Source organism: Euprymna scolopes, chromosome 10, assembly GCF_053919585.1.
Source record: "Euprymna scolopes isolate OS-2025 chromosome 10, ASM5391958v1, whole genome shotgun sequence".
Taxonomy (NCBI): Eukaryota; Metazoa; Mollusca; class Cephalopoda; order Sepiida; family Sepiolidae; genus Euprymna; species Euprymna scolopes.
This window is the reverse complement of record NC_136491.1, coordinates 15,136,495-15,162,421: the sequence shown is the minus strand read 5'-3', so window position 1 is coordinate 15,162,421 and position 25,927 is coordinate 15,136,495. Positions and strand designations below refer to the sequence as shown.

Sequence of the window (25,927 nt, the reverse complement as noted above, 5' to 3'; positions counted from 1 at the left end):
ATCTTGTGTAGTTTCTGACTTTTAGCCACACACACACACATGCGCACACACTCTCTCTCTCTCTCACACACACACAATTATGATTTTCTTTTATATAATAGACTAGCTTGGGTGCCCAGCGTTGCCCGGGTGTTTGGAAGTGTGTGTTGAGCAAAAAAAAAAAAAAAAAAAAAGTGGTAGTATGCAGCCAGGCTCGAACCCATACCACGAAGGAGGAAGAGAATGTGAAAAAAAAAACAAAACTTGACGTCTTAGCCAAACCGGAAGTCGTGAAGTTTTAAATTAATGCTAGTCAATCGAAAAGAGGGGTATGACTTTTGAAAATATCAGCGAAAAAAGCGTCCCTTCCCTGTAGAAAAGTGCCCAGTTGGGAGTGAAGGAATTAATGTTTTTAGCCAATTTTTCAATATTTGTCGTCCGAAGGGTTGAGCTTCAAAACGATATTGATCTTGTGAAAATCCATCGCCTCTCTGGAAAGTTTTAGGCAGACATACAAACATACATTGTCTTTTGAGACTAAATGGAGGCATCAAATTTGTGATCTTCTTAGACCAAGGGAACATCATCCTGTAATTAAAGCTTTTTTTCATACCTGTAGAGAATTAGATAAAAGGAGTCTTGGTCCTCTTAACCAAGAATGAATACACAAGATTGCTGAAATTATATTATATAACATTTATTTACAGTAAAGGTACATAAGTAGTGAGAAAAAGTTTGATACGTAAAAGGTATAAAAAAAACAGTACTTTCGTAACCCTTATCCTCGAGTGGCCTCTGAGCCTTGATAAGTGGTGACTTTTATGTAAAAAAAAATTTGCATGAGAGTCCCTTTGTTTTGAGTGTAGCAAATGCAATCACAGGAATGTTCAAAATATAAATAAAATTGGCAGAAGCTCTTAAAAGCACCATTTATAAAATTAAAAATTTCAAATAAACAGATATGTAAACTGTTTTTAAAAAATCACTTGACGGTGCAAACATTTTATTGAATGAGAAAAAAACAACAAAAAAAGATGAAAAAAAACAAAAAACCCAAAGATGCTGAAAAAACTAAAGAAGAAAAAAAATCAAATAATTTTTTTTTTCTCAGTTAATATGTAGAGGATTAGAGAAAAGGTTGCTTGGTCCTCTTAACCAAGAATGAATACACAAGATTGCTGAAATTATATTATACAACCAATATAACATTTATTTGCAGTATTGTTACATAAGTAATGAGAAACAGTTTGATACGTAAAAGGTATAAAAATCAGTATTTGCGTGAGTTGCACGAAAGTCTCTTGCATGTATGCAGCATGATAGTCTTTTCCACGTGTGCAATACAAGGGCATTGTTTCATACATCTGCATCGCTAGGTGTCCAGGAAGAAATAGAGAGAGAGAGAGAAAAGAAAAGCGGAAACAGATGTAAGGTGCTAACGCCCCCTTGTGGCTAAAAATAGTATTGCTGGAATTAAGGGACGATAATTATGTTTACCTTAATGGCGCAGGTTTTGTGTCCGTATATGCGCTATGTGTGGAAATGCAATTCCCACATACCTTCAAAAAGACAAGCTTGAATGCAAAACTGATAGAAGACAACAGACATTTATTCAATGTGATCTTCATCCTAAATTGTTTACAAGTGAGAGTTGATAGAGAAAGAGAGACGAAATCACAATTATATCTTGTCAGCCCATGTCATATACATGTCCGATGCATTGTATGCCTTTAAACAGACTGTCTTTTTTAGAGCCATGTGATAGAATATCAGTTTTTTCTAGTAGTATTGGAACGATTAATTGGAATCGGGGAATCAAAAATTATAACATTTTTAGGGTATATCAGAATCAGAAAAACTTTAGCCTTGTTTCCAATTCCAAAAGCAATTCTTTTAATATTTTTTTCTTGATGATAAAAAATTAAACAAATATGATGTTGTTTATTTAAAATTTGAAGCATGTTTTTTTTTTCATGTTTACATACGTAATAGTAAGTAGAGTTTAACTTGAAGTGATTCCTCATTTAGTAATATTTAACAAAAACAATAACATTAAACCATTTTTAATGCCGATATGGAAGTTTTTTCTTGCTTTTTTATCTAGACAAAATCTTAATGATTACCACAAAAAGTGCATACAGGACCTGCTGTCTTTTTAATCAATCTGTATATATAAATGCCCCCAAACTATTCTTATCTCCTATTTTTCCCATTCTTAATCTATTGTTTGATTATATCTTGAGGAAGAGAGTAAAGTTTGAACATACATTTCAATTAAAAAAAATATGTCTGGTTAATTTATTATAAATCATAATATTCGTCTCTTTTTCTTTTATTCAGAGAATGAAGAATTTAGAGTCTTTGAAATTCCTGGCCTCAAACCCAAAGGAGAGCAACGGGGAAGAAGAGTAAGAAAAAAACAGGTATATAATTTTTAGCATTTAGCATTGAAATTAGTATTTATGAAATTACTTGTTAACACAAGCACTTATCTTAACTTATCAATCACATTTATTATCAAAATCAGATTTATTATAAACAAGCACATTTATTCTAACAATCACATTTATTTTAACAATCTGCGACATGATCTTTAAATTAGATTATGTATTTAAATCAAAATTTAAATACTTAATTTTAGACTGACGAGATATATCGTTTTCTGTTTTTATATTTTGTCACCGAGGTAAAATAAAACATGATTCCCACAAGATAGGCTAATACAGTAGTTGTTTTGAATTGAGCAAAAGTCTACTAATGTAACTCCCCCCCCCCTTTAAAACTTGCAAAGACTTTACCGGCTGGAGATTTTGTCAAGTCTATTTTTAGATCGGATTGTGAAGCAGAGAAGAAGAGGGGGGAACCGGAAGTGGGATCGCTTCCACTTTCCCTTTTTTTAACTGGACACTAGCGGAAGTCGCTTTTTTCGGTTTGGGTCGCCGACCTGTTAAGAGGTCTCTCTCCTTGTGGGAGGAGGGTGGGGGGGGTGACTTCTTCCCCTCATGCGAAAAGGATACGGATATATGAGATGTGGATGACGCGACCTTCTCCAGCCATGCGAGAGAATGCGATTAATTTATTATTGATTACCCCCCCCCCCCCACAAGGGCTTTCGCTCATTTCAATACACGTAGATATACTTCAGATTCCATAACTTCAAATACATTTCTTTTTCTTTTGTTAAACTCTTCCTATTTTTTTTTATCTTAAATAAATCTATTTTTGTATCATTTGGGAAAGTATTTGTTAGCTCGTTATTTCATCGCATTTTTATTGTGTTCGTCCTTGTGTTTCTATCCACTTGTTTTATTTTTTGTTTTGCTGTGTCACATGTGCGATAAAGAGAAGAATACTTGGGTTTTTGCTTTCCTGTAAATTCCCTTGTACCCTTCCCCTTTTGGTAACATGTTACAAAGATAAACAATTTTCATTCTTCTCAGAAATTTCTTCATATGCCTACGTTATCAATTGCCTTACCACATCTTTTATCGCACATATGTAACAAATCACATTTATTATAAACAATCACATTTATTATAACAATCACATTTATTATAAGCAATCAGATTTATTATAACAATCACATTTATTATAAACAATCACATTTATTATAAACAATCAGATTTATTATAAACAATCAGATTTATTATAACAATCACATTTATTATAAACAATCAGATTTATTATAAACAATCACATTTATTATAAGCAATCACATGTATTATAAACAATCACATTTATTATAAACAATCAGATTTATTATAAACAATCAGATTTATTATAACAATCAGATTTATTATAACAATCAGATTTATTATAACAATCAGATTTATTATAAACAATCAGATTTATTATAAAAAATCACATTTATTATAAGCAATCACATTTATTATAAACAATCATATTTATCATCAGCAATCACATTTATTATAAACAATCATCAGCAATCAGATTTATTATTATAAACAATCAGATTTATCATAAACAATCACATTTATTATAAGCAATCACATGTATTATAAACAATCACATTTATTATAACAATCACATTTATTATAAACAATCACATTTATTATAACAGTTACATTTATTATAACAATCAGATTTATTATAAACAATCAGATTTATTATAAACAATCAGATTTATCATAAGCAATCACATTTATTATAAACAATCATATTTATCATCAGCAATCACATTTATTATAAACAATCATCAGCAATCAGATTTATTGTTATAAACAATCAGATTTATCATAAACAATCAGATTTATTATAAGCAATCACATTTATTATGAGCAATCATATTTAGCATCAGCAATCATATTTATTATAGACAATGAGATTTATTATAAATAATCAGATTTATTATAACAATCAGATTTATTATAACAATCAGATTTATTATAAACAATCAGATTTATTATAAGCAATCAGATTTATTATAAACAATCAGATTTATCATAAACAATCACATTTATTATAAACAATCAGATTCATCATAAACAATCAGATTCATCATAAACAATCAGATTTATTATAAACAATCAGATTTATTATAAACAATCAGATTTATTATAAACAATCAGATTTATTATAAACAATCAGATTTATTATAACAATCAGATTTATTATAAACAATCAGATTTATTATAAACAATCAGATTTATTATAAACAATCAGATTTATCATAAACAATCAGATTCATCATAAACAATCAGATTCATCATAAACAATCAGATTCATCATAAACAATCAGATTTATTATAAACAATCAGATTTATTATAAACAATCAGATTTATTATAAACAATCAGATTTATCATAAACAATCAGATTCATCATAAACAATCAGATTCATCATAAACAATCAGATTTATTATAAACAATCAGATTTATTATAAACAATCAGATTTATTATAAACAATCAGATTTATTATAAACAATCAGATTTATTATAACAATCAGATTTATTATAAACAATCAGATTTATTATAAGCAATCAGATTTATTATAAACAATCAGATTTATCATAAACAATCAGATTCATCATAAACAATCAGATTCATCATAAACAATCAGATTTATTATAAACAATCAGATTTATTATAAACAATCAGATTTATTATAAACAATCAGATTTATTATAAACAATCAGATTTATTATAACAATCAGATTTATTATAAACAATCAGATTTATTATAAGCAATCAGATTTATTATAAACAATCAGATTTATCATAAACAATCAGATTCATCATAAACAATCAGATTCATCATAAACAATCAGATTTATTATAAACAATCAGATTTATTATAAACAATCAGATTTATTATAAACAATCAGATTTATTATAAACAATCAGATTTATTATAACAATCAGATTTATTATAAACAATCAGATTTATTATAAGCAATCAGATTTATTATAAACAATCAGATTTATCATAAACAATCAGATTCATCATAAACAATCAGATTCATCATAAACAATCAGATTTATTATAAACAATCAGATTTATTATAAACAATCACATTTATTATAAGCAATCAGATTTATCATAAACAATCAGATTTATTATAAGCAATCACATTTATCATCAGCAATCACATTTATCATCAGCAATCACATCATCAGCAATCACATTTATCATAAACAATCAGATTCATCATAAACAATCAGATTCATCATAAACAATCAGATTCATCATAAACAATCAGATTTATCATAAACAATCAAATTTATTATAAACAATCAGATTTATCATAAACAATCACATTTATTATACTGAATATTCCCAGGGCTTTATCCACCTGACTCATTTTGGAGTTGCTCCCACCTCACGACCAAAATTGAATTGAATTTTCTCCACACTCCTTTAAAATAACCGGTCCACCTCTAATTCTTTCTGTATTTTGCAGAAAAAAAACCCTGCTTAAGAAGTAAATAATTTTCCTACATTATTTTAAAAATAAGTCACAGATGCCATCTTTCCATTATTGGTCACAGTAAGCAACACCAATAAATAAAAATATATTACACAAAATCATTTGAAGGTATGAAGAGACTTCATTAGCAATGGCCAATAGACAGAGAAAAACCAAGTTACTGTTTTTTTTTAACTAATAAAAATCTATTAAAATCCATTATTTCTTTTGTTTTTGTTAAAAAAAAATTGTTCTTTTTTCATAAAGATAAAATCCTGAATTTTATATTAAAAGCAGAAGAATATTATGGTGGTTACCATAATGTAAGTTTTATTGGGTAGGTCACCATTTGGGTGGGTCGCCCTCTTGAGGAGTCGTCGAAATTAATAAGAAGTGAGAATGGTCTAGAAACAGACCTAGGGATAATAATAACCATGAAAAAAGGCATTTCAAAATGAAACGGTTTTATATATGTTTCAGCATAAGCCTGTCTGTAAGTTGTATCGGGTCATAGAAAGTTTGGGATTTTCCATTTTGTGTAATGACTTATGGAACAACTTGTCTCTCCGTGTTGGTTTCATCTGTCTTCAAGCTCAAATATTTTATATCTTCTTCTTTGCCTCCAGAACTATCCTTCGTCCTGATTGGCTAAAACCTCTGGTCGCATAGAGAGAAAAGAAGGAAGGAAGGAAGGAAAGAAGGTTGTCAACTTCCTAAGTGAAAGTGATTTTTGTGGGACAAACTGGATTCAAACTTGGAACACCTAGGTCACCAGTTTGCATTGTTAACCACTTGACCACTATCACTTCTCTTAACTGTAATTCTAAATAAGCCCTTTTTATTTCTTTAAGACTTTATTGTACTGAGTAAAATTATATGATAATTTTAAAAACGAATTGCAAGTTATATAAAAACAATTATTTATTAAAAAAGGCTTTAAAAATGTTTTATGCAAATTTGATGGACAATCGATACTGAAAAAGCTTTTGAAAACTAACCTTTGAACAGTATTTTAATGGAATATAAAGTTCGTCAAGGCTGCAGATTGTCACTGAAACTATTCAATTATGTCATCCATTAGATAACCTCTAACGCACTGGATAACTTTCCTGGTGTCATTGCAAGATTCTTTCCAGCCCATAACCCAACAGAACAACCATTGAAGAGGTTGATCGGTTCAAATACCTTGGCTACATAATCACTGCAACCGAACAAGGGAAAGACGATATCTACAATCGCATCAATAGTGCTTGTCTTGTCTTCGATCACTTTTACTGCTGTCTATAATCCTGGCACGAAATGAACCTGAGATCGAAAATCAGAATCTACCTGTGAAATGTGACCAATGAGAATCTCTGATCAGTGCAAATTTGCTGTGTTTGACCATCAGTATCTATGCCACATCTTCCAAGTTCACTGGCAACAATTTCTCTCCAATGCTGTGATCCACACATGCTGCAAAACATCCTCACTCGTCTAATCTGTCCTCATGAGGCGCCTCTGGTGGTGTGGACACACCATTCGCTGACACCCAGGCAATTTTATCCATGAAGCTATTGACCAGGCTCCACTGCAGGACTGGAAGAAAAGCAGAAGTCCTGGATCAAGATGGTGAAACAAGATGTTGAGCTGATTTGGGGCCTCACTTCTACAGTCTATGTTGCTGGAACTACGAATGACTCATGCTCATGGCTGCAGTGGTATCAGATCATTGGGTGTGGTCGGCCTCAATTCGAGATGTAGTCAACTCAACAGGTGGAGCCGACTCAACTGATCCACAGTGATAGACAAACTATGTACAAGTAGTTTTTATTTAAAAATAATACATTTTCTTTTGGTTAGACATGGATGTGTAAATATTCCAAGCATTTTATATTTATTCATATAATTAAACTTTGATAAAATATTTCATTTATTTTATTAATAATTTCACACAATACGGTGTGTGTTTTAATTAGATTATCCTATTTACTTGTTCTCCCATGAGGACAAAGACACATGGTCTGTTTTTAATGTAGGAAAAATACAGCTCCCCAAAAAGGGTCACTGTGTATTGGAATAAAAATTCCCTCAATCTAAAAGGATTTCTCCATAAATAGCTGAGGACAGAAAAGATGAAGTGTAGTATCAGAACAGATGCTACACCTTGATTCTTGCCAAAAGACCAAGATAGTAGCTGTGACAACTATTGACAATACTGCAGAAAAGCAAGACCAATAACTCTTTTAGTATCTATAATATAGATCTCACCTGTTTAAATATATGTATGTATGTATGTATGTATGTATGTCTAAAACTTTTGACAGAGACAACAAATTTTCACGAAATCGATATCGTTTTAAAGCTTGACCCTTCGGACAACAAATATTGAAAAATTGGCTAAAAACATTAATTCCTTCACCCTCAACTGAGCACTTTTCTACAGGGCAGGATCGCTTTTTTTGCCCATATTTTCAAAAGTCATTCCCTCTATTTGATTGTCCAGCCCTAATTTAAACCTGCATCACTTCCAGTTTGGTGATGGGCGCGATGGCAAAGACGTCAAATTTTTAATGTTTTTTTCTTCATTCTCTTTTCCTCCTTCATCGTACGGATCTGAGTCTACCTGTCTATTACCAGTTTTTTTTTTTTTTTTTTCTCAACACATACCTCCAAACACCCAGGCAGACAATGCTGGGCACCCGGGCTAGTTTTATATAAAATACTAAAGTTATCAGCCTTGCTCTCATGTTTTGTCTGGACACTGCACATTCCAATTTGCATATGAATTCTAAATTGTCATATCTCTCGCATAATCTGTTTAATAGAGATTAAAAAAAAACTTTTTTTTAACTAAAGGGTTGCCACTTATCAAGATAAAAAGTCATTTTAGGATATTGGTTAATGAGATAGAATAATTGTCAATTGGAAGATGAAACCTGCTGTTTTGTTTTTAGTCCAATTTACTATGTAGACACTTTATTTTAAAAATTATTTGGACTGTTGTTCTCATTTTAGATAATCCAATTATCAATCCTCATCTAAAAAAATTTCGAAATATGGAAACATTGGTCTCTAACTTGTGCTCCATTCTTAGGAGACCATTTTCTACTTTTAAAATTTAAATACCTTTTTACAGTCAAAATATGCTGTTTAACTTTGCCCATATTTACTTGCTTCCCCTCCTCCCTGCACGAAAGCAGATTTTGACACAAGGTCAGTTTTTTTATGTGGGGAAAATCCAGTTCCACAAAAAGGAACACTCCGGATTGACACAAAAATAATAATTACCTCAATCTAAAAGGATTTCTACTTCACTGACTGAGGGTAGAGCAGATAAATTATTGTGTATACTTGCTTATAAGTTGACTTTCTGGTAGACGATTTTAAGGGTTTTTTTTGAGGTCGACTTATACGTAGGTAATGTTCTGGGAAATGTTGTTCAAGAGCAACTCGGCGTTCGATCATAACATAGAAAATGCCATATTGTTTGTGCACTCGGTATATACCGGTAATCCTAGTAATTAATCGCACTCCTTCCGAACCTCACTGCAGTGTGTTTGCCAGCATGTAAGCACATACGCGTTTTTTCAGTGAGAGGCTTGATAATAATTGAAACACCTCTCGCAATGTTCACTCTCTAGACGTGGCTATCGGCCTAAGTTCGATATGATGTATTCGGTGATGATATGACGTTTTTTTAGTAGGTTAGGAAATATAGTGTTTACGATATGTCGTTCATCTCTAAGTTGAACAAGTTTTAACAATTTAATGACAACTATTTAATGAAACTTAATGTATGTGTTTACATTATTACAGTATATTACGGCTCATGCAATGTATGTGTTTACGTTATTATGATAAGTGACATAAATTATGTCTAAAAACAATAACTGCATCTGGAATCTACAGCATCTCATTGATCAGAATGTCTGATTAACAACATTTGTTGCATGTAAGTTGGTTGGTTGTTTTTGTTTTACGGCATATCAACCCTTTTCGGGTTATTTAATGCCGAATCCAAAGATTTTGAAGAAAGATTTTTTTAATAGAATATATTTGTTGTTTTCAAGTCGGTTTCTATTTAACTCATAGTTGGGACCCTAACAGGTACTACCACTCCGGGTCAGAGTGGACCTGGGAGCAATGGCAATTAAAGGGTGGCTCTATATTCCCCAAAACCCACAAGCTGGGGCCTCACCACTGGATATAGTTTAAGGTCATATCCAGGACCTGCATGTAAGTGTGCAGCAGGTTGGTTCTATATATGAAAATCGAATCGACCACACTTATGTAAATGCACGTATTATTACTCGCAGATGCCGAGAAAAAATTTATAATATGTCTTACAAAAAAAAAAAAACTAGAAAGGAAATTATCTGTGCAAGAAAAAGCTATGGGACGGACAATTTAACTTGTCTAGAATCTACAGTCAACTTCTACACAGGTAATACCTAAAAAATGACACAATTTTGGGTCTTAAAATGCACATCGACTTATACACAAAATCAACGTATACACAAGTATATGCAGGGAGTATCAGAATACATTTTGAAATATTTCTTTGCAGAAAATATAAAAATGGTTACTTTTAAAAGAAATTAGGCACAAGGTCATCAAAAGTGTGAGGAAAAAAAGATGCTACACAAAAGGCCAAAGTTTTATTAATCAACCCATTTTTTTTATTGGAAACTTGTATTTATCTGATGTTGCCCAGGTGGAAACATTTATTACGGAGTGGATAGCTTAAAGAAAAATATTAGAAGATAGTGATGTTTATAATTTTTTAAAAATGGATTTTAAAAATTGTTTTAATTTTATCTTTGTTTTTGTTTTTTAATTTATTTTGATTTCAAAAAATATTCGATTTGTAATAAAAAAATGACTTCAATGTATATTCATTAAAGTTACACATAGGCAAGAAAAATGTGATCTTGTCTGATAGTTTTGCTAATTTCTATCTCTAGTTCTATTATATAAAAGTCACTTTGTGTGTGTTCATTCTCTATGGACTTAAAAACAGCTGGGTCAATTTTTATGAAATTTTACACAAAAGTACTTTATGTCTGGCAGTGCTCTTAGATAGGTTTTGTATCAGAATGTCTTTGATAAGTATTGATAATCGATAGTCGAAATAATCTGATGAAAGAAGGAATGGACGATTTTGACCAAAGTTAACACCTTACACAGCCTAATGTCACATCTGCATTTGAGTAGGCTCTTTGATATGACAAGGGCATGTTCGAAATGAATGTTTCTATTTAAAGCACAATTGCGCCATTATAATTGACCTTTTCATTTTAAAATTAAATTCAAGCCATTATCACTGCAGAAGCAGTAAGACTAGGCATATAAAATCAACAGTGGGTTCTTTGATATGACAGGGGTACATTCGAAATGAATGTTTCTATTTAGAGCACAATTGAACCATGATACTTGACTTTTGCATTTTAAACTTTAATTCAAGCCATCTATATATATAAAAGCGAAAATGTATGTATGTGTGTTCGCTTTTTGTGTATGTCTACAAAAGGCTTTTTTGGCCATGATTCTCGGTTGGCTCACTCCTTCTTAAAACTTTTTATATGCTGTCTAAATAATAATATCTACGACTAAGGAACTCTGGTCGCAGCTATCTTTAATTTACCCGACTTTTACAAGCTAGATTTTGGGATATTTTTTGATCGCCGCGTAGCGGGAAAAACAGAAAATGGCTTCCAGTGCAAAACTAGGTCAAACATCACACAACTTGATGTTCTTGCACCTGCTAATTTCGGTTTATAAACGTCAACTTAACACACTTATCAATTCATCTGTTCCCGTGGTCGAGATGGTTAGGTCGCAGGTTTTTTTTTTTCAATTTCCTTTCCACCTCCGCGTCAAAGGTTCAGGGTTCAAGCCTACCTTTCTACTAAAACTTTTTTTTTTCTTTTGCACCTCCAAACACCCGGCCAATGTTTTTTTTTTAAACAGGGTTGTTTTGATCTACACCTCCCCTCCCAACCTCCAACCTCCAAACACCCGGGCAACGCCGGGTATCCCCGCTAATTATATATAAAAAATAATTTTATAAAATCAACAGTAGGTTCTCTACAGTGCAATGTAGACTACAATGTATTATGGACTAAGTCACTGTGGGGAGGCATATAAAGCTTTCTCGGTGCACCACGATAGGTCCCCAGCTAGAGCAAGCAATTAATCCATTTGCTTAAAAAATGAACGATTTCACCGATTTGATGACAATAAAAGTATGGGAGTGTGAAATATTTGTTCAGTCCCGGGTAACATCAGGTCTCACTGCTAGTAATGAGGTTATTGTATATTTATTATTCATATATCATAAAAACTATGTTTACTATTTGGCTTAGTAAGGCAGTATAAAGGAATGTAAAGATATACTGTTTAAGATGATCTTTATAATTTCTCATGTGATACAAACAAGTATTTCAACTAATAAATTTGAGTAAAATATTTCAGCCATGAATTTTCGGTGTTTGTTTAATTAAATCAAGACATTAAAAAAATGAAAATATGGCAAAAAAATTTATATTGCACTTAACCGTTATGGAATTTTGATCAAATTTTTTTTTTTTTACAGAGTAAAATCAAATTTTAATGAGATCGATCATGTATCGGCCATCTTGTCTATTTCTTGGATGAAGAGGAGGTTGCCTTTTAACTTTTAAACGAAATAGGGATTAACGAAGGACAAAATGGAAAAGGGATTAAAAAAAGGGCAGAGAAATTCTGTAAAATAAGTACAGCAAAAACTAATATATTTATCTTGGTATTTTTTCTGCCATGTTTCAAAATAATATCATCAAATTTTGACAAACTTTAAGTGGTAACAGAGTTATCTCCCTAGGCCCCCCCCCCATCATCCGCGAAATAGGCAAGATGGTGGGATACAATCAATCACATTAAAAATTGATTTTCCTCTGTAAAAAAAAAACTACTTAATCAAATTAAGTTAATTTTTTTATGAGAACTTATGGTTAAGTACAATATAATTAAAAAAAAATGTTTTCATTTTTTAATGTCTTGATTATCAGCACATCAAAGGGAGATAACTATTGAATTCTTCAAATACATTTTATGAACTCTTAGTTATCGAATTGTTAAATTATGTAGAAATTAAATGTTATTGTAGGAAAATTTGAAAATTGAAATATTGAATTTCAACTGAATTGTCATGTAGCAGTAATGAAAATATCTAAAAATTACAAAATATGATAAGGTAGAAAATTAATTATTAAAGAAAATTTTGAAGAAATTAACAATTTTAGAATTCTTTTTCGTTTCCCTTGTCACATGTCACACATGAGAAAAGAAATATGGTCGAAATCATTTTTTTTCTGTTGAATCATGGGAATATGTATTTTATGTAATATTCCAGAAATATTTAACTAATTGTGACAAGACAATTAAGTAGATAAAATTGCTTATTATGGAAATAGACAAAAAAAGTAAGAGTTTTCATTGTTTTTTAATGAAAACTTAATTTTTTGGTTGTCGGATTTCGCTAAAATAAAGAAGAACTAAATTATGACATATTTGCTGAATATGATCAATTTCATTTATTTGAAACTAGCCTGGGTGCTCGGTGTTTCCCTGGGTGTTGGGAGGTGTGGGTTGATCAAAAGAAAAAAATGTTGTAGTAGGCAGGCAGACTCAAACTCGTACCGCAAAGGTGGAAAAGAATGTGAAAAAAAAGTGGCGTCTTTGCCGTTACGTCCATTGCCAAATCGGAAGTGGCAAAGGTTTAAATTAAGGCTAGTCAATTGAAAAGAGGGAATGATTTTTTAAAATATCCGCAAAAAGCCACCTTTCCCTGTAGAAAAGTGCCCAGTTGAGTGTGAAAGAATTGATGTTTTTAGCCAATTTTTTTATATTTGTTGTCTGAAGGGTCAAGCTTCAAAACGATATCGACCTTGTGAAAATCTGTCCTCTCTGTTGAAAGTTTTAGGTAGACATACATACATACAAACATACATACATGCAAACATACATACAAAATACATACATGCAAACATACAAACATACAAACATATATACATACATACATATATCTTCTATGTATATAAAAGGCAAATGCGGCGCGCGCATTTTTGTGTCTCGAAAAGGCTATTCACGCCGACGGTCCCGGGGGAGTTACTATCGCTTAGAAGTGTTCATATACCCCTAGATAATAATATCTACGATTTGGGAATGCGGGTCGCGTCTAGATTTATTTACGTCGGTTTTACAAAATTCTTGCTATTTCAGCAAATCTTGTGTTCATTCAGCTTTTTTGTATAAAACCGAAACTAATTCAAAGCTAAGAATTGTTCCCAGCAATCAGCTTTGATCAATGTGGGGGCAAACTCCTTATATCAGACAATTGCTATTCAATCTGGATAATCCCCTTTTTATGGGGAGCTGGTTCCCCCCTCCCCCCAACATCTTGGGGAAACAACCAGCCAAAGTTGGGTAAACAAACCCAAAAGCTTCCCCGCAGTAAAAGTTAACTCTGCTACTTCTATTTGACCTCATTAGGTCAAATAGAAGTAGCAGAGTTAGCTTTTATTGCGGTATCGTGTCAATTCTGTTTTTAATACTTAAATAAATAAATTCAAACGTGTGGGTAACGTGTCGGGTTTTTAGCACACTTTCTTTTCCACCTTCGCCTCAAGGCTTCGGGTTCGATCCTAACTACTTAACTGTTTGTTTTTTTATACATGAAATCTTAAAAAAATAGGAATGATTTATCATATTTGCATTGAGAAAAACTCTTTATTCGTCGCAGTGAAAAAAAAATAATTTTATTAAAAGTTTTTTATTGTTTTATAATTCACTGATTGTTTTGATTTTCGAACAAATAGTTTTGTTTCACAACATTTTTGAATTGTTGATATGTTGTTTTTGATACAGAGAAAACTAATGTAATCGTTACATGTCAACATTCGGCATCCACATGTTGTATGCAGACAGTCGTAAAAAGCAAAGACAAAAGAATTGAACTCACTCTTTTTTTGATGAAACAACAGACATTTATTTACAGGTACTTTCCAGAATAACGCTTTGTTTCTTGTTAAAAAGTTTTCTCATATTCCAGTGTGTCAAACATGTGAAATTCTGTCTTTGTCCAGTTATATTTAGGACACATCTTTTCCTGTCGCTCTCGGCCACGTGTGTAACACGTCTCTCTCTGTCCATCTCTAACAACAAAGATCCATATTTTTCTCTTTTTATGATGTTTTTCTTTCCTTCATATGGCTCGGTTATTTGCATACAGCTGCTGCTCTCATACGTGTGTCTGCGCTCTTTTACAAAACGAGACACTGACTGGACACCACTTTCTCGTTGACAAATGTCCAACTTTTCTGCTGTTTCACGTCACTTCAATTTACAATCTTCTAAATCAACCTTTTTGATGTTTTCCAGGGCAATTGAGGAATTTGTACGACCATATTTAAAGTCAGCATACCACCTCCTAATCATTGTTTTTAACAAAACAGGTTCTAAATAACACTTGTCAAGACACTGCTTTACTAGAACAGCATTTTTTCTCATCAGAAAACCAATAATTTATCAATGCACAAAATTTGAACTTTTACGTTTTTTTCTTGTTTTTATTTTAGAATTTGGTAAAGTACTTAACTTAAATAATTGTAATTTGTAAACTAATAATCTGATTGGACTCAAATTTCGACACCTGGCATTTGAAGTTTAGTACTTTAGAAAAGTTATGGATTAATTTTATTTAATTGGTGGTACCATCTATATATCAGTAATTAAGTAATGTGCTATATTAGCAAAACATTTCTTTTTTAATATCATATATATATATATATATATATATATATATATGTTGGATAGTGGGGTATCAAATTATCGATGAATAAATGTTGGTGTATATAAATTGACAAACAGGGTGTATATAGCTTTTACAATGAACATTGTTTTGCTTGAGTTGGACTGAAACGATGATGTGGACATATCGACGTCATATTTTGAGGTGATAACAAATACTTGTACAAGTGGGGGGGGCTTCAAACGACGAAAGGAGACAATGTCTTTTGGTGAAGAAGAAAAAGAGTGTATATATAATAGAAACAGTCTATATAATAGACAGAATCTGTAAACATTTAAGAGTTTGATAAAAATTTAATATGGCAGTAACAATCGGGATGAATTCATATACTTGTTTCTTGAAAGATGACATTACACAAAGTTATATTTCGCGTAACATTTATTCAAACATTTATTGAAACTACTATCGATAATTTCCCCAACTCTTTATCTGTGCCTAAGTCTAAATGTGGATTCCATGAACAAAGTTTCTATCTTAGAACTGCACGCCTGTGGAATTCTCTTCAGTTCTCTTGCTTTCCAGCTGATTACAATATGTTTGTCTTCAAGTCCAACGTAAACAAGTTCTTGATGAGCTATCCCCTTAAGTAATCCAATTTACAAAATTGTCACTACTAAGTGATGACTGATTTGTTTAAAAAAAAAAAAAAGAAAAAAAAAGAAATCTCCCTCGAGACTTCAGTTGGTTTTGAACTCTGTCTATTTTCACGATTATTCGCATTTGATAATCTTGGTTTTTCATTAAAAAAAAAAAATTAATTCTCAAGTAAACCAGTTTTTCTTGTTTTCTTGCTAAAGATCTCTCCATTTTGTAGGTTCTACACCCCCGGTACAATAAAATGAAGATTACAGATGATTGGACTAATATTTGGCCTGCTGCTTCAACTTTCAAATATTCAGCAATTCCATTTCCAGTTAGGCAAGGGTTTATCAAGGTAAGTTAGTTTTTCCAAAATTGTCAAAATAAATTTGAAATTCATTTTTTTTCAGTACAAACAAGTTTTAAACAATGCTCTGAGTAATCAATGTATTGCTGTTTTGATTGAATAACACTATTAATTTACTTGAATAGTATTTTTTCTTATCAGAAATCAATACTTTATTAACATGAAGTTTATATTTTCTATTGTTTTAATATTTGCAACAGTCGGTTACTTAAATATTTGTAATTTATAAACTAATACATATTTTATTTATCTGCATACTGATAAATATTTTATTTATCTGCATACGTTTTGTCTTAATAAAACGTATGGGTGTTGCTGGTTTTGAATACTGGACTAAAGCCTCCTTTGATTTTCATTCAACATTTTTGCCTACTCACTGATATAACTTCCTGAAATGGAACGGAAATCTAGGTACTTGTACAGTTTAATCAAGACATTAAAAAATTAAAATATCGAAAAAAGGTTGTAATGTACATATCCATTTTAAACTGAAGATCTCCGAAAAAAAATTTCACTTAATTTGATCAAGTAGTTTTTTTTTTACAGCGGAAAACACACATTTTTATGATAGCACGTTGAAGGCAGACATCTTTGATTTTTTCTTAATTTTTGTTTGGAGTTTAGAAACGCCACGGGGTTATTCCAGCCCAATTCATCCAGCCCCGACACACCCCCTCTTGGATTTTTTTCATATTTACACCATACAAACTTTGGGTTAAAACTAAGAGAAATCTGCAATTTCAGCCCAGTTGGATTTCAGGAACATATTTTTTTTCACAGTTGGTTTCGGCCTGGAAATCAAAAATTGCTATCTCATGACGTAGAATTTTCGACCCCCGGCGTTTTACAAAATTTGCATTTTTGTTGCAAAAAATAAAGCTCTGGAGCTAAATATTCACACATATAAGGTTTTGAGGGCAAGGAATCCAAAAATCATGGTTAGAAAGATGGCAAATGAGAGGAAGTACCTTATTTTTACCATTTTAGGTGGTGCCGCAGCACTTTTTTAGAGCTTGTTTGGGGCGATATTTTATTGAGAAAAAAACATAACTGTGGTGCTTTGCCAGACTTCTCCTTTGGATTTTTAAAGTGACAATGGGTTGGAAATTACAAAAATCAAATAAAACCTTTCGGCATATTTGACATTTCCAGACACTAAAGCCTCAAAATTGGCATTTTTATAAAAATTTAAGGATTTTTTGGTGAATTTGGCAACAATCTAATCTTAAGTTATGATCAATATCTAGAGCTGAAAAAAGACTTGGATCGACCCATTATAGCCCATTTTCATAATATAATGTCAAATTACATCATATAAAAGGATATGGACCCCTACTTCACAGTCAAAATGGACAAAAAATACCCATACCCTCAGATTTGGCTGTAATTTGCTGTGCAGATAGACAATATAGAAACTAAGAAATCCTGAAAATTTGAGCATCTAATTCCAAGCGGTTTCCGATTTAGAGCATTTTTTGTTTTCGTTTTTGCTGCATAATGTGGCGCCCGGGATAAATTTTGTGATGTCATTTCTTTGAATATTTTCTGATTGAAAGATCCTATGGCTCTGAAAATTTGCACAGGTAAGTATTTTGACCCAAGGAATCCAAAAATGGCATCAGATTTGCTAAAAAGTGAATCCTTATAGAGATATTAAGGGTTTTTGGATTTTTTACCCACATGCCCCAAAATCCAATAAAAAAGGGTGTGGCTGATATGGTAATGCATTTTTTTTTTCATATATTTTTTCTAGACACAATAAATTACCGCTGGACCAAAAATGTTAAAAAGTTCTTGTTCCGTTCACTCACAGTTTCTGTTGAAAGTCAGGTCTATTTTCGATGATAATGAAAAATATTCCCTTCCCTATTAGATGTAATAATTAATTTAGACATTTGCTAAACTGACATCATACCTTAATTTTGGAATAAATTTGCAAGTAAGCCAGATACTAAAAAGTTCTGATAACAATTTCAACAATTTCACAGGCCTACAGTCTTCAAAATTAATTGATAAGGGTTGAAAACACCAAGTTATGATAAAAGTATGCTATTTTTTTAATAAGAAACTAGTAATAGGATGGTAAAAATCTTAAACTTTTAGTACTATCTCAATCCAACAATTTTTATTAGAAAACTTCTTCAGAAACATTTTAACCCTCAAAATACCACAGTATTTTGATCCAACTTTTAAAACTTTCGTCTATATCTTTCTGAAAATGCGATTTTTTGCTCAGATCTTCCAGCTTCCTGAATATTTTTAACCTATCATATAGTGTCAAAAAATCATAAATTTACAAAATAATTTTTTTCAGGGATGTCCTTGAGAGTAACCCCTATAAAATTCTTAAGAAATTCCAAAATAATAAAAGTGACCTGATCTAAATGAAATGATCTAAATTATTAGCCTAATTTCCAATTTCAAAAACGATTCTGAAAAAAAAATGTTAAACTTTTCCATAGCTGGTACTAAAAGATAAAATGAGGAATATTTATTTTTAAGCTACCAGTACAAATAAAACCTAATAACAGATATATGATGTGGATTTATTTTAGCTGTGTAGGAAAAAACAACAACCATAAAACATGACCTTTTGATTTCTATCCAGTCCTTCAGCATTGACAAATCTAACAAGAAGGTGCTAAAAGGTCTTAACTTTGGTTTTTAAGCTGCTGGCTATTTATTGGTTGAGGCTGCTCCCTGTTTACTGGTTTGTAAAACCAAATTCTCAATATATAACAGGGGGATGGGTGAAGATAAAAAGCAATAAAAATTAATTTTACTGAAACCGTTTTGCCAGTTGAGTTTGTCTTGGAACTGACAAGACCCACAAATACAGACTAGAAGATTGAAATTTCGTCAGTCACCATAAAAATGTAAGTTATATTTTAATCTAAATGTAGAATTTAAGTAGATATTTTTTACTATATAAAACTACTATTTATATTATTATTATTATTATTATTATTATTATTATTATTAATAATTTATTTTAAAATAAGTTTTCAGTAAAATTCTCTCTCATAAACAAGAGTGGTATTCTAACATTTTATTTTAAAAGATTACACATGAACACACTGAAAAAACTTGACAAAGAAATATATCAATTCTTTTAGAATTTATTCACATGTAAATTTAATTTAAAATAAGCCCTGTATTTCTTAGTTATTTAAGTATTTTCGGATAGTTAATAAAATAAATTTGGTATGTATGCAGAATATAAGCCGTGCTGAAATAATGTTATTTAGAAATTCATTTTTTTTTTTTAAATGAGGAGGAGATGACATTTTATAACTTTTCTTCTTCCACCTAACAATTAAATAAACAAAAATGTTGTAAATTAAACTTGATCTTATCAAAAAATATCATGGTCCGCATTCTGCATGAGCACCAATAAATTTGTTATCGGAAATAAATTCTGGGCATTTTTGAGAATTATTCATTTATTTTGCAAGATGTGGCTTAAAGATTCCACTGGAATAAAAATCAAGCTACATTGCATCCATTCATCTGCTACTATAGAAATATAAGTGACCGTGAGCATATTAATTTGTAATAATATCTGGAAAAAAAATTGTTAATTGCTTTAAAAGTAAGAATGGTCATGGTATGGGAAATCAATTTTATGTTAAATTTAAATGCAAAACTCATCTCTCAATCTGCATGCTAAAATAATTATTGTTTTGGTTATGAAGGTCAGGTTATTATAATTTTTTATAAGTTTCCCATTAGTTTTTGATTTTGATGGTGATTAAAGCCTAAAGTTATTCTCCAAAACATGTATTTTTACAAAAAAAAAAGTTATAATGAAAATGTTTACGAAAATTCTAAAACTTTGAAATTTAGCTATATTTTTGATTTTTCATATCTTTCTTCATAACTTTTTTTTCATGTGTGAAAATACATTTTTTTTTCTTTTGAAGATTATTTTAGACTTTAATCTTTCGAACACAATCAAAAACTACTCGGAGGCTTATAAAAGAAATTATGATAAGCCGGCTGTCATAACTGCACCCCATCAGTTTTTAGCGGCTAGGACGCATTTTGTCAACTTTGCCGTTTGTTTTGTCTTTCCGCGAAAGATAAGCGAACACAATAAAAATGCCAGAATTATATTCACTAAATTAACTATTAAAAACCCTGTTACATCCACATCGCATATACTTTTTATCTTTTGTTAATTTTATTAAATTTCATTATTCGTATTACCATCAGGACTTAAGGTTAGGAGGAAAGGGACGTGGTTTTACTGATTTTATGAAGTTTTATCAGTAACATTAACATGGCCAAGATTAAACAAACTTGGTAAGATGTTCTTTTTCACATCTTTTGCCTTGTCATAGAGGACAAAAGCATAAAATAAATAAATTATAAAAAAGGCACGTTTTATATTCTACGTTTGATTTAATTGACAATAAAGTTGATATTATTTTTCTTGAAAACCATTTTTTTTATAAACTTGTAAATAAACTGCATTTTCTAAAGGTTAAGAACGAATTTTCATGAAGTTTCAATTTCTGTTTTGTTTATTTTATGCAAGTAAATTAAATTTACACCTTATTTTGATGTTATTATGATCTAAAGTTTATTTTTACTAATAGTTTAAAAACAATAAATATTTATCAGTACCAGCAGTGGAAAATTAAGTTTAAAATGATATTAAAAGAATTGTTTTTGGAATCAGAAATTAGGTTAAAATTTTTCTGATTCCAATATCTCAAAAAGTTCTGATTCAGTTGAGTATTGCATATTCTGCTCATTGTGAATTATTATTTCACATCTTTCTTCCAGAGCAATAAATTAAGAATGTCTTCTGAACCAAGGAAACGAGAGGGAGGAGATACATCATTGATGACAAGTGCTCCTCAATGTTCTTTTGGATTACTAATGAAGAGTGCATGTCACCGCAATCTGAAGCCATCTTCAACACCAATAACTGCATTAGAGCATGATGTAAGAACTGTGCTCAAATTAAGAGCTGGTGTCACACTCACTGATGAAACCGTTGCTAACATTTGTAGGTATCACGAATTTCATTTGGGGCATTACTTTGAGAAAAAATATACAAAGTGCTGCAACATCTTTTTGAAGCACAAAAGAAAGGTAAAGGGTGATCGTGCTATCAAGTTAGACATGGCTGAGATGCTAAAGCAGAAGGGCTACCATGTTGTTCCTGGCTGGAAGCTTTGCCGTCACTGTGAAGTAGCTGCCAAGAAGTTAGAAGATACAAGTGAAACAGAAGGAAGTGACAACCAAGACCTTGAAAATGAGTCGCAAATTGAACAAAAGAGAGAGAAACTGAATGACAGTCTAATGATGTTTGATATATCCCCTATAAAAACCGGTAGAATGCAGAAGCACACAAAAATCAATATTGTCAGAGAGAAATTAGAAAGAAACTATGAAATGCAAGTAGAGGCAGCTGCCAAAGTCCTTAACATCTCTAGCCCTGAATTAGGAAGCCCTATTAGCAGCCAAACGAGTCAAACGGATTTAGTGGCAAAGGCAAAAGATTATGATTGTTTGTTGGATGCAATGAAGGACAAACTTGAGAATAAAGAAATGAAAACCAGTGAGAGGATCCAGTTGATGACTTTAGCTCCGGAAAGTTGGTCTCGAAAAGAGGTGTCTGAATATTTCAATGTCTCTGAATATATAGTACGTGAAGCACGGCAACTGAAAAAGGATCGAGGTATTCTTTCATTGCCACAGAAAAAGAAGGGGAGAGGTCTCTCAAAAGAGGTTATCAATTCTGTCTTGGCTTTCTATGAGGACAATGAATTTTCACGGTTAATGCCTGGAGGGAAAGATTTTGTGAGCATTGGTAATAAAGTTCATGTCCAGAAACGGCTCCTATTATGCAATCTTAAGGAGCTTTATGTAGCTTACAAAGAAAGCTATCCTGAACACAAAATAGGTCTTTCAAAGTTCTGTGAGCTCCGTCCAAAATGGTGCGTCACCGTCTTGACATCAGGTTCTCATTCAGTTTGTGTTTGCACCCACCATCAAAATACCAAATTGCTTGTTGACTGCTTTGTTTCAACTGTCAAGACTCAGCTCAGAAGGAAAGCTGAAGAATCCAGAGATGAGAGTGCTGCTAATGTACCAACTGAAAATCCCAATTTTAATATCACTTACAAAGATTTGATGGCCTTGGTAGTTTGCGACACCAATAGTCTTGAATGTATGGTCCACCGTTGTCCTAAATGCCCAGGTTTCCCTGCTCTAGAGAAGTATATCAGAGATAAATTTACTGAATTGGAAATTGACAGTGAGATGTCATATAGTCAGTGGGAGAGTGTGGATAGGACAATGCTACGGACACAGATGGCTGATGTAGATTACTTCATAGAGATATTGGTATACAATGTTGATAATCTAACGACCCATTCCTTCACAGCAAAGAGCCAAGCGCAGTATCTAAAAAAGAGAAGAGAAGAAATAACTGAGACCGAATGTATACTTCTCTTGGACTTTGCGGAAAATTATCACTACGTGGTGCAAGATGAGATCCAGGGATATCACTGGAACAAAGACCAGTGTACCATACATCCAGTGGTAATTTATTACAAAGATAACAATGGTAAACTTCAACAGATCTCATTATGCATCATTTCAGATGACCTTGAGCATGACACCTGTTTTGTGCATGAACTGCAAAGAATGGTGATGTTGTACATCAAAGAGAAATTTCCCTGGATCAAGAGTGTAGAGTACTTCAGCGATGGCTGTGCTGCCCAATATAAAAACTTCAAAGCATTTATTAACCTTTGCCATCACTCATCAGATTTTGGAATTGATGCAACTTGGGCATTTTTTGCAACTAGCCATGGCAAATCACCCTGTGATGGAATTGGTGGGGCTGTCAAACGCAAAGTTCTCCGTGCCAGCTTGCAAAGGCCAATAAAAGACCAAATACTCACTTTTCATGCTGTTGCAGACTTTTGCAGATCATCGATCACTGGTATCATGTTTCTAAAGATCGACAAAGAAGACATGGTTTCAGTTCGAGAGAAACTTCAAATGAGATATAAACTGGGAGATACTGTGCCTGGTACAAGGAGCTGTCACTATTTCAAACCAACTTCTCAGTTTACTATTCAGGGCAAGCAACTGAGTGCTGACACAACGATCTTTATCGACCATTCTTTCCTGGACATGCCTACGCCGCTAGATGAAACTCTGGAGTTGCTCAAATGCAATGACTACATTACTTGCATTTTTGATGGGTATTGGTGGTTAGCATTGATTGAGAGTGTCAACAGGGAAGAGAAAGATCTTACTTGCAAATTCCTGCATCCACATGGACCATCACATCAATTCCACTGGCCAACTAATAGGGATAGAGGCTATATTCCACTAAGCAAGGTCGTTATGAAAGTGCAGACCCCAAGTATTTCAGTGAATGGTAGAACATATTTCATCACCAAGGAGGAGAAAAATAAGACTCAGAACTATTTTGACAGATTAAGTCGATAGTTGGAGTTATAACAAATGTCTGTTTTATATTTGTTTGACAGTTTTTCTTATGATAAACTAGATTATGCATCAGTCTTTTATTTTCGACTATTTTTTTGTCCATTTTGACTGTGAAGTAGGGGTCCATATCCTTTTATATGATGTAATTTGACATTATATTATGAAAATGGGCTATAATGAGCCGATCCAAGTCTTTTTTCAGCTCTAGATATTGATCATAACTTAAGATTAGATTGTTGCCAAATTCACCAAAAAATCCTTAAATTTTTATAAAAATGCCAATTTTGAGGCTTTAGTGTCTGGAAATGTCAAATATGCCGAAAGGTTTTATTTGATTTTTGTAATTTCCAACCCATTGTCACTTTAAAAATCCAAAGGAGAAGTCTGGCAAAGCACCACAGTTATGTTTTTTTCTCAATAAAATATCGCCCCAAACAAGCTCTAAAAAAGTGCTGCGGCACCACCTAAAATGGTAAAAATAAGGTACTTCCTCTCATTTGCCATCTTTCTAACCATGATTTTTGGATTCCTTGCCCTCAAAACCTTATATGTGTGAATATTTAGCTCCAGAGCTTTATTTTTTGCAACAAAAATGCAAATTTTGTAAAACGCCGGGAGTCGAAAATTCTACGTCATGAGATAGCAATTTTTGATTTCCAGGCCGAAACCAACTGTGAAAAAAAATATGTTCCTGAAATCCAACTGGGCTGAAATTGCAGATTTCTCTTAGTTTTAACCCAAAGTTTGTATGGTGTAAATATGAAAAAAATCCAAGAGGGGGTGTGTCGGGGCTGGATGAATTGGGCTGGAATAACCCCACGGGGAGATAACTCCAGTTAAAGCGCCGACATTCCCTCCTCATCTTTTCTTCCTAAAAATCGAACCTTTTGCTAGGTATCATAACAAATTGTTTTTTCGCTGTAAAACAAAAACTACTTGATGAAATTAAGTGAAATTTTTTTTCAGAGAACTTCATTCCATAACGGATATGTACAATTTAAACTTTTTTTTTTTTCAATATTTTCATTTTTTAATGTCTTGATTAAACTGTACAAGTACCAAAATCTATGTATTTAAGATTCTATAAAATGTATATACTTCTTGGTAAGGGGAGTGAACTTTGCAATATTACTTTAGTAATAAACTTTCCATATTTTCTTGTCAAGTTCTTTATCTTTGAAGGACGTCATTGAATATATTTATAACTAGAAGGGGGACACTCAACCTTGCCTGTTATAAAATATGCTTAATATATTTTAATTCATGAAAATTTTGTATTATTACAGAGCTAATTTTCTGTTAAATATTTAGATTTATATATAGTACTGATTTCAAAAGTTAAAAAAAAAAAATGACTTGCATGCTATCAGTTAGAATCAAAATCAAAACACTAAAAAGCTTCCTCATTTAGCGTTTCAACCGTGTTCATTACTGTTTGCACTAACTCGATAGATAAAAAAGTTATAAAATTAAAACACTTTTAGCTATGATTAGTTTATGCATGCACAAACTAATAGAAATGTTGGCAAGTTGAAATGAACATTTGCATTTCTTTACACTTTATTCATTCATCCAAACAAAGATTTTACTCGTTATGAGCAATGCTTGGTGTATGATTACTGTTTCCTGGTAATTTCAGTGTTATGTGACCAGTAGTTTAAGAGTTTATTGGTTTAATATGTACATACAGACATACATACATACATCTATTGTTTTAATTATATAGGTAAATATATATTTTTATTTATTTATCCATATATGTA

At 31.8% G+C, this 25,927-nt stretch overlaps 1 protein-coding gene across 3 annotated transcripts in view; it reads left to right on the top strand.

Moving 5' to 3' along the window:
* LOC145285807 (small ribosomal subunit protein mS35-like) overlaps nucleotides 1-25,927 on the top strand; it is a 114,123-nt gene that overhangs the window by 11,374 nt on the left and 76,822 nt on the right. For all 3 annotated transcript variants that reach the window (XM_080134214.1, XM_080134215.1, XM_080134213.1), the window contains exons 2-3: nucleotides 2,320-2,402; nucleotides 16,554-16,673. In XM_080134214.1, coding sequence (XP_079990340.1) covers nucleotides 16,578-16,673 — 96 coding nt within the window. In that variant the 5' untranslated portion in view covers nucleotides 2,320-2,402; nucleotides 16,554-16,577. The remainder of the gene's footprint in view (nucleotides 1-2,319; nucleotides 2,403-16,553; nucleotides 16,674-25,927) is intronic.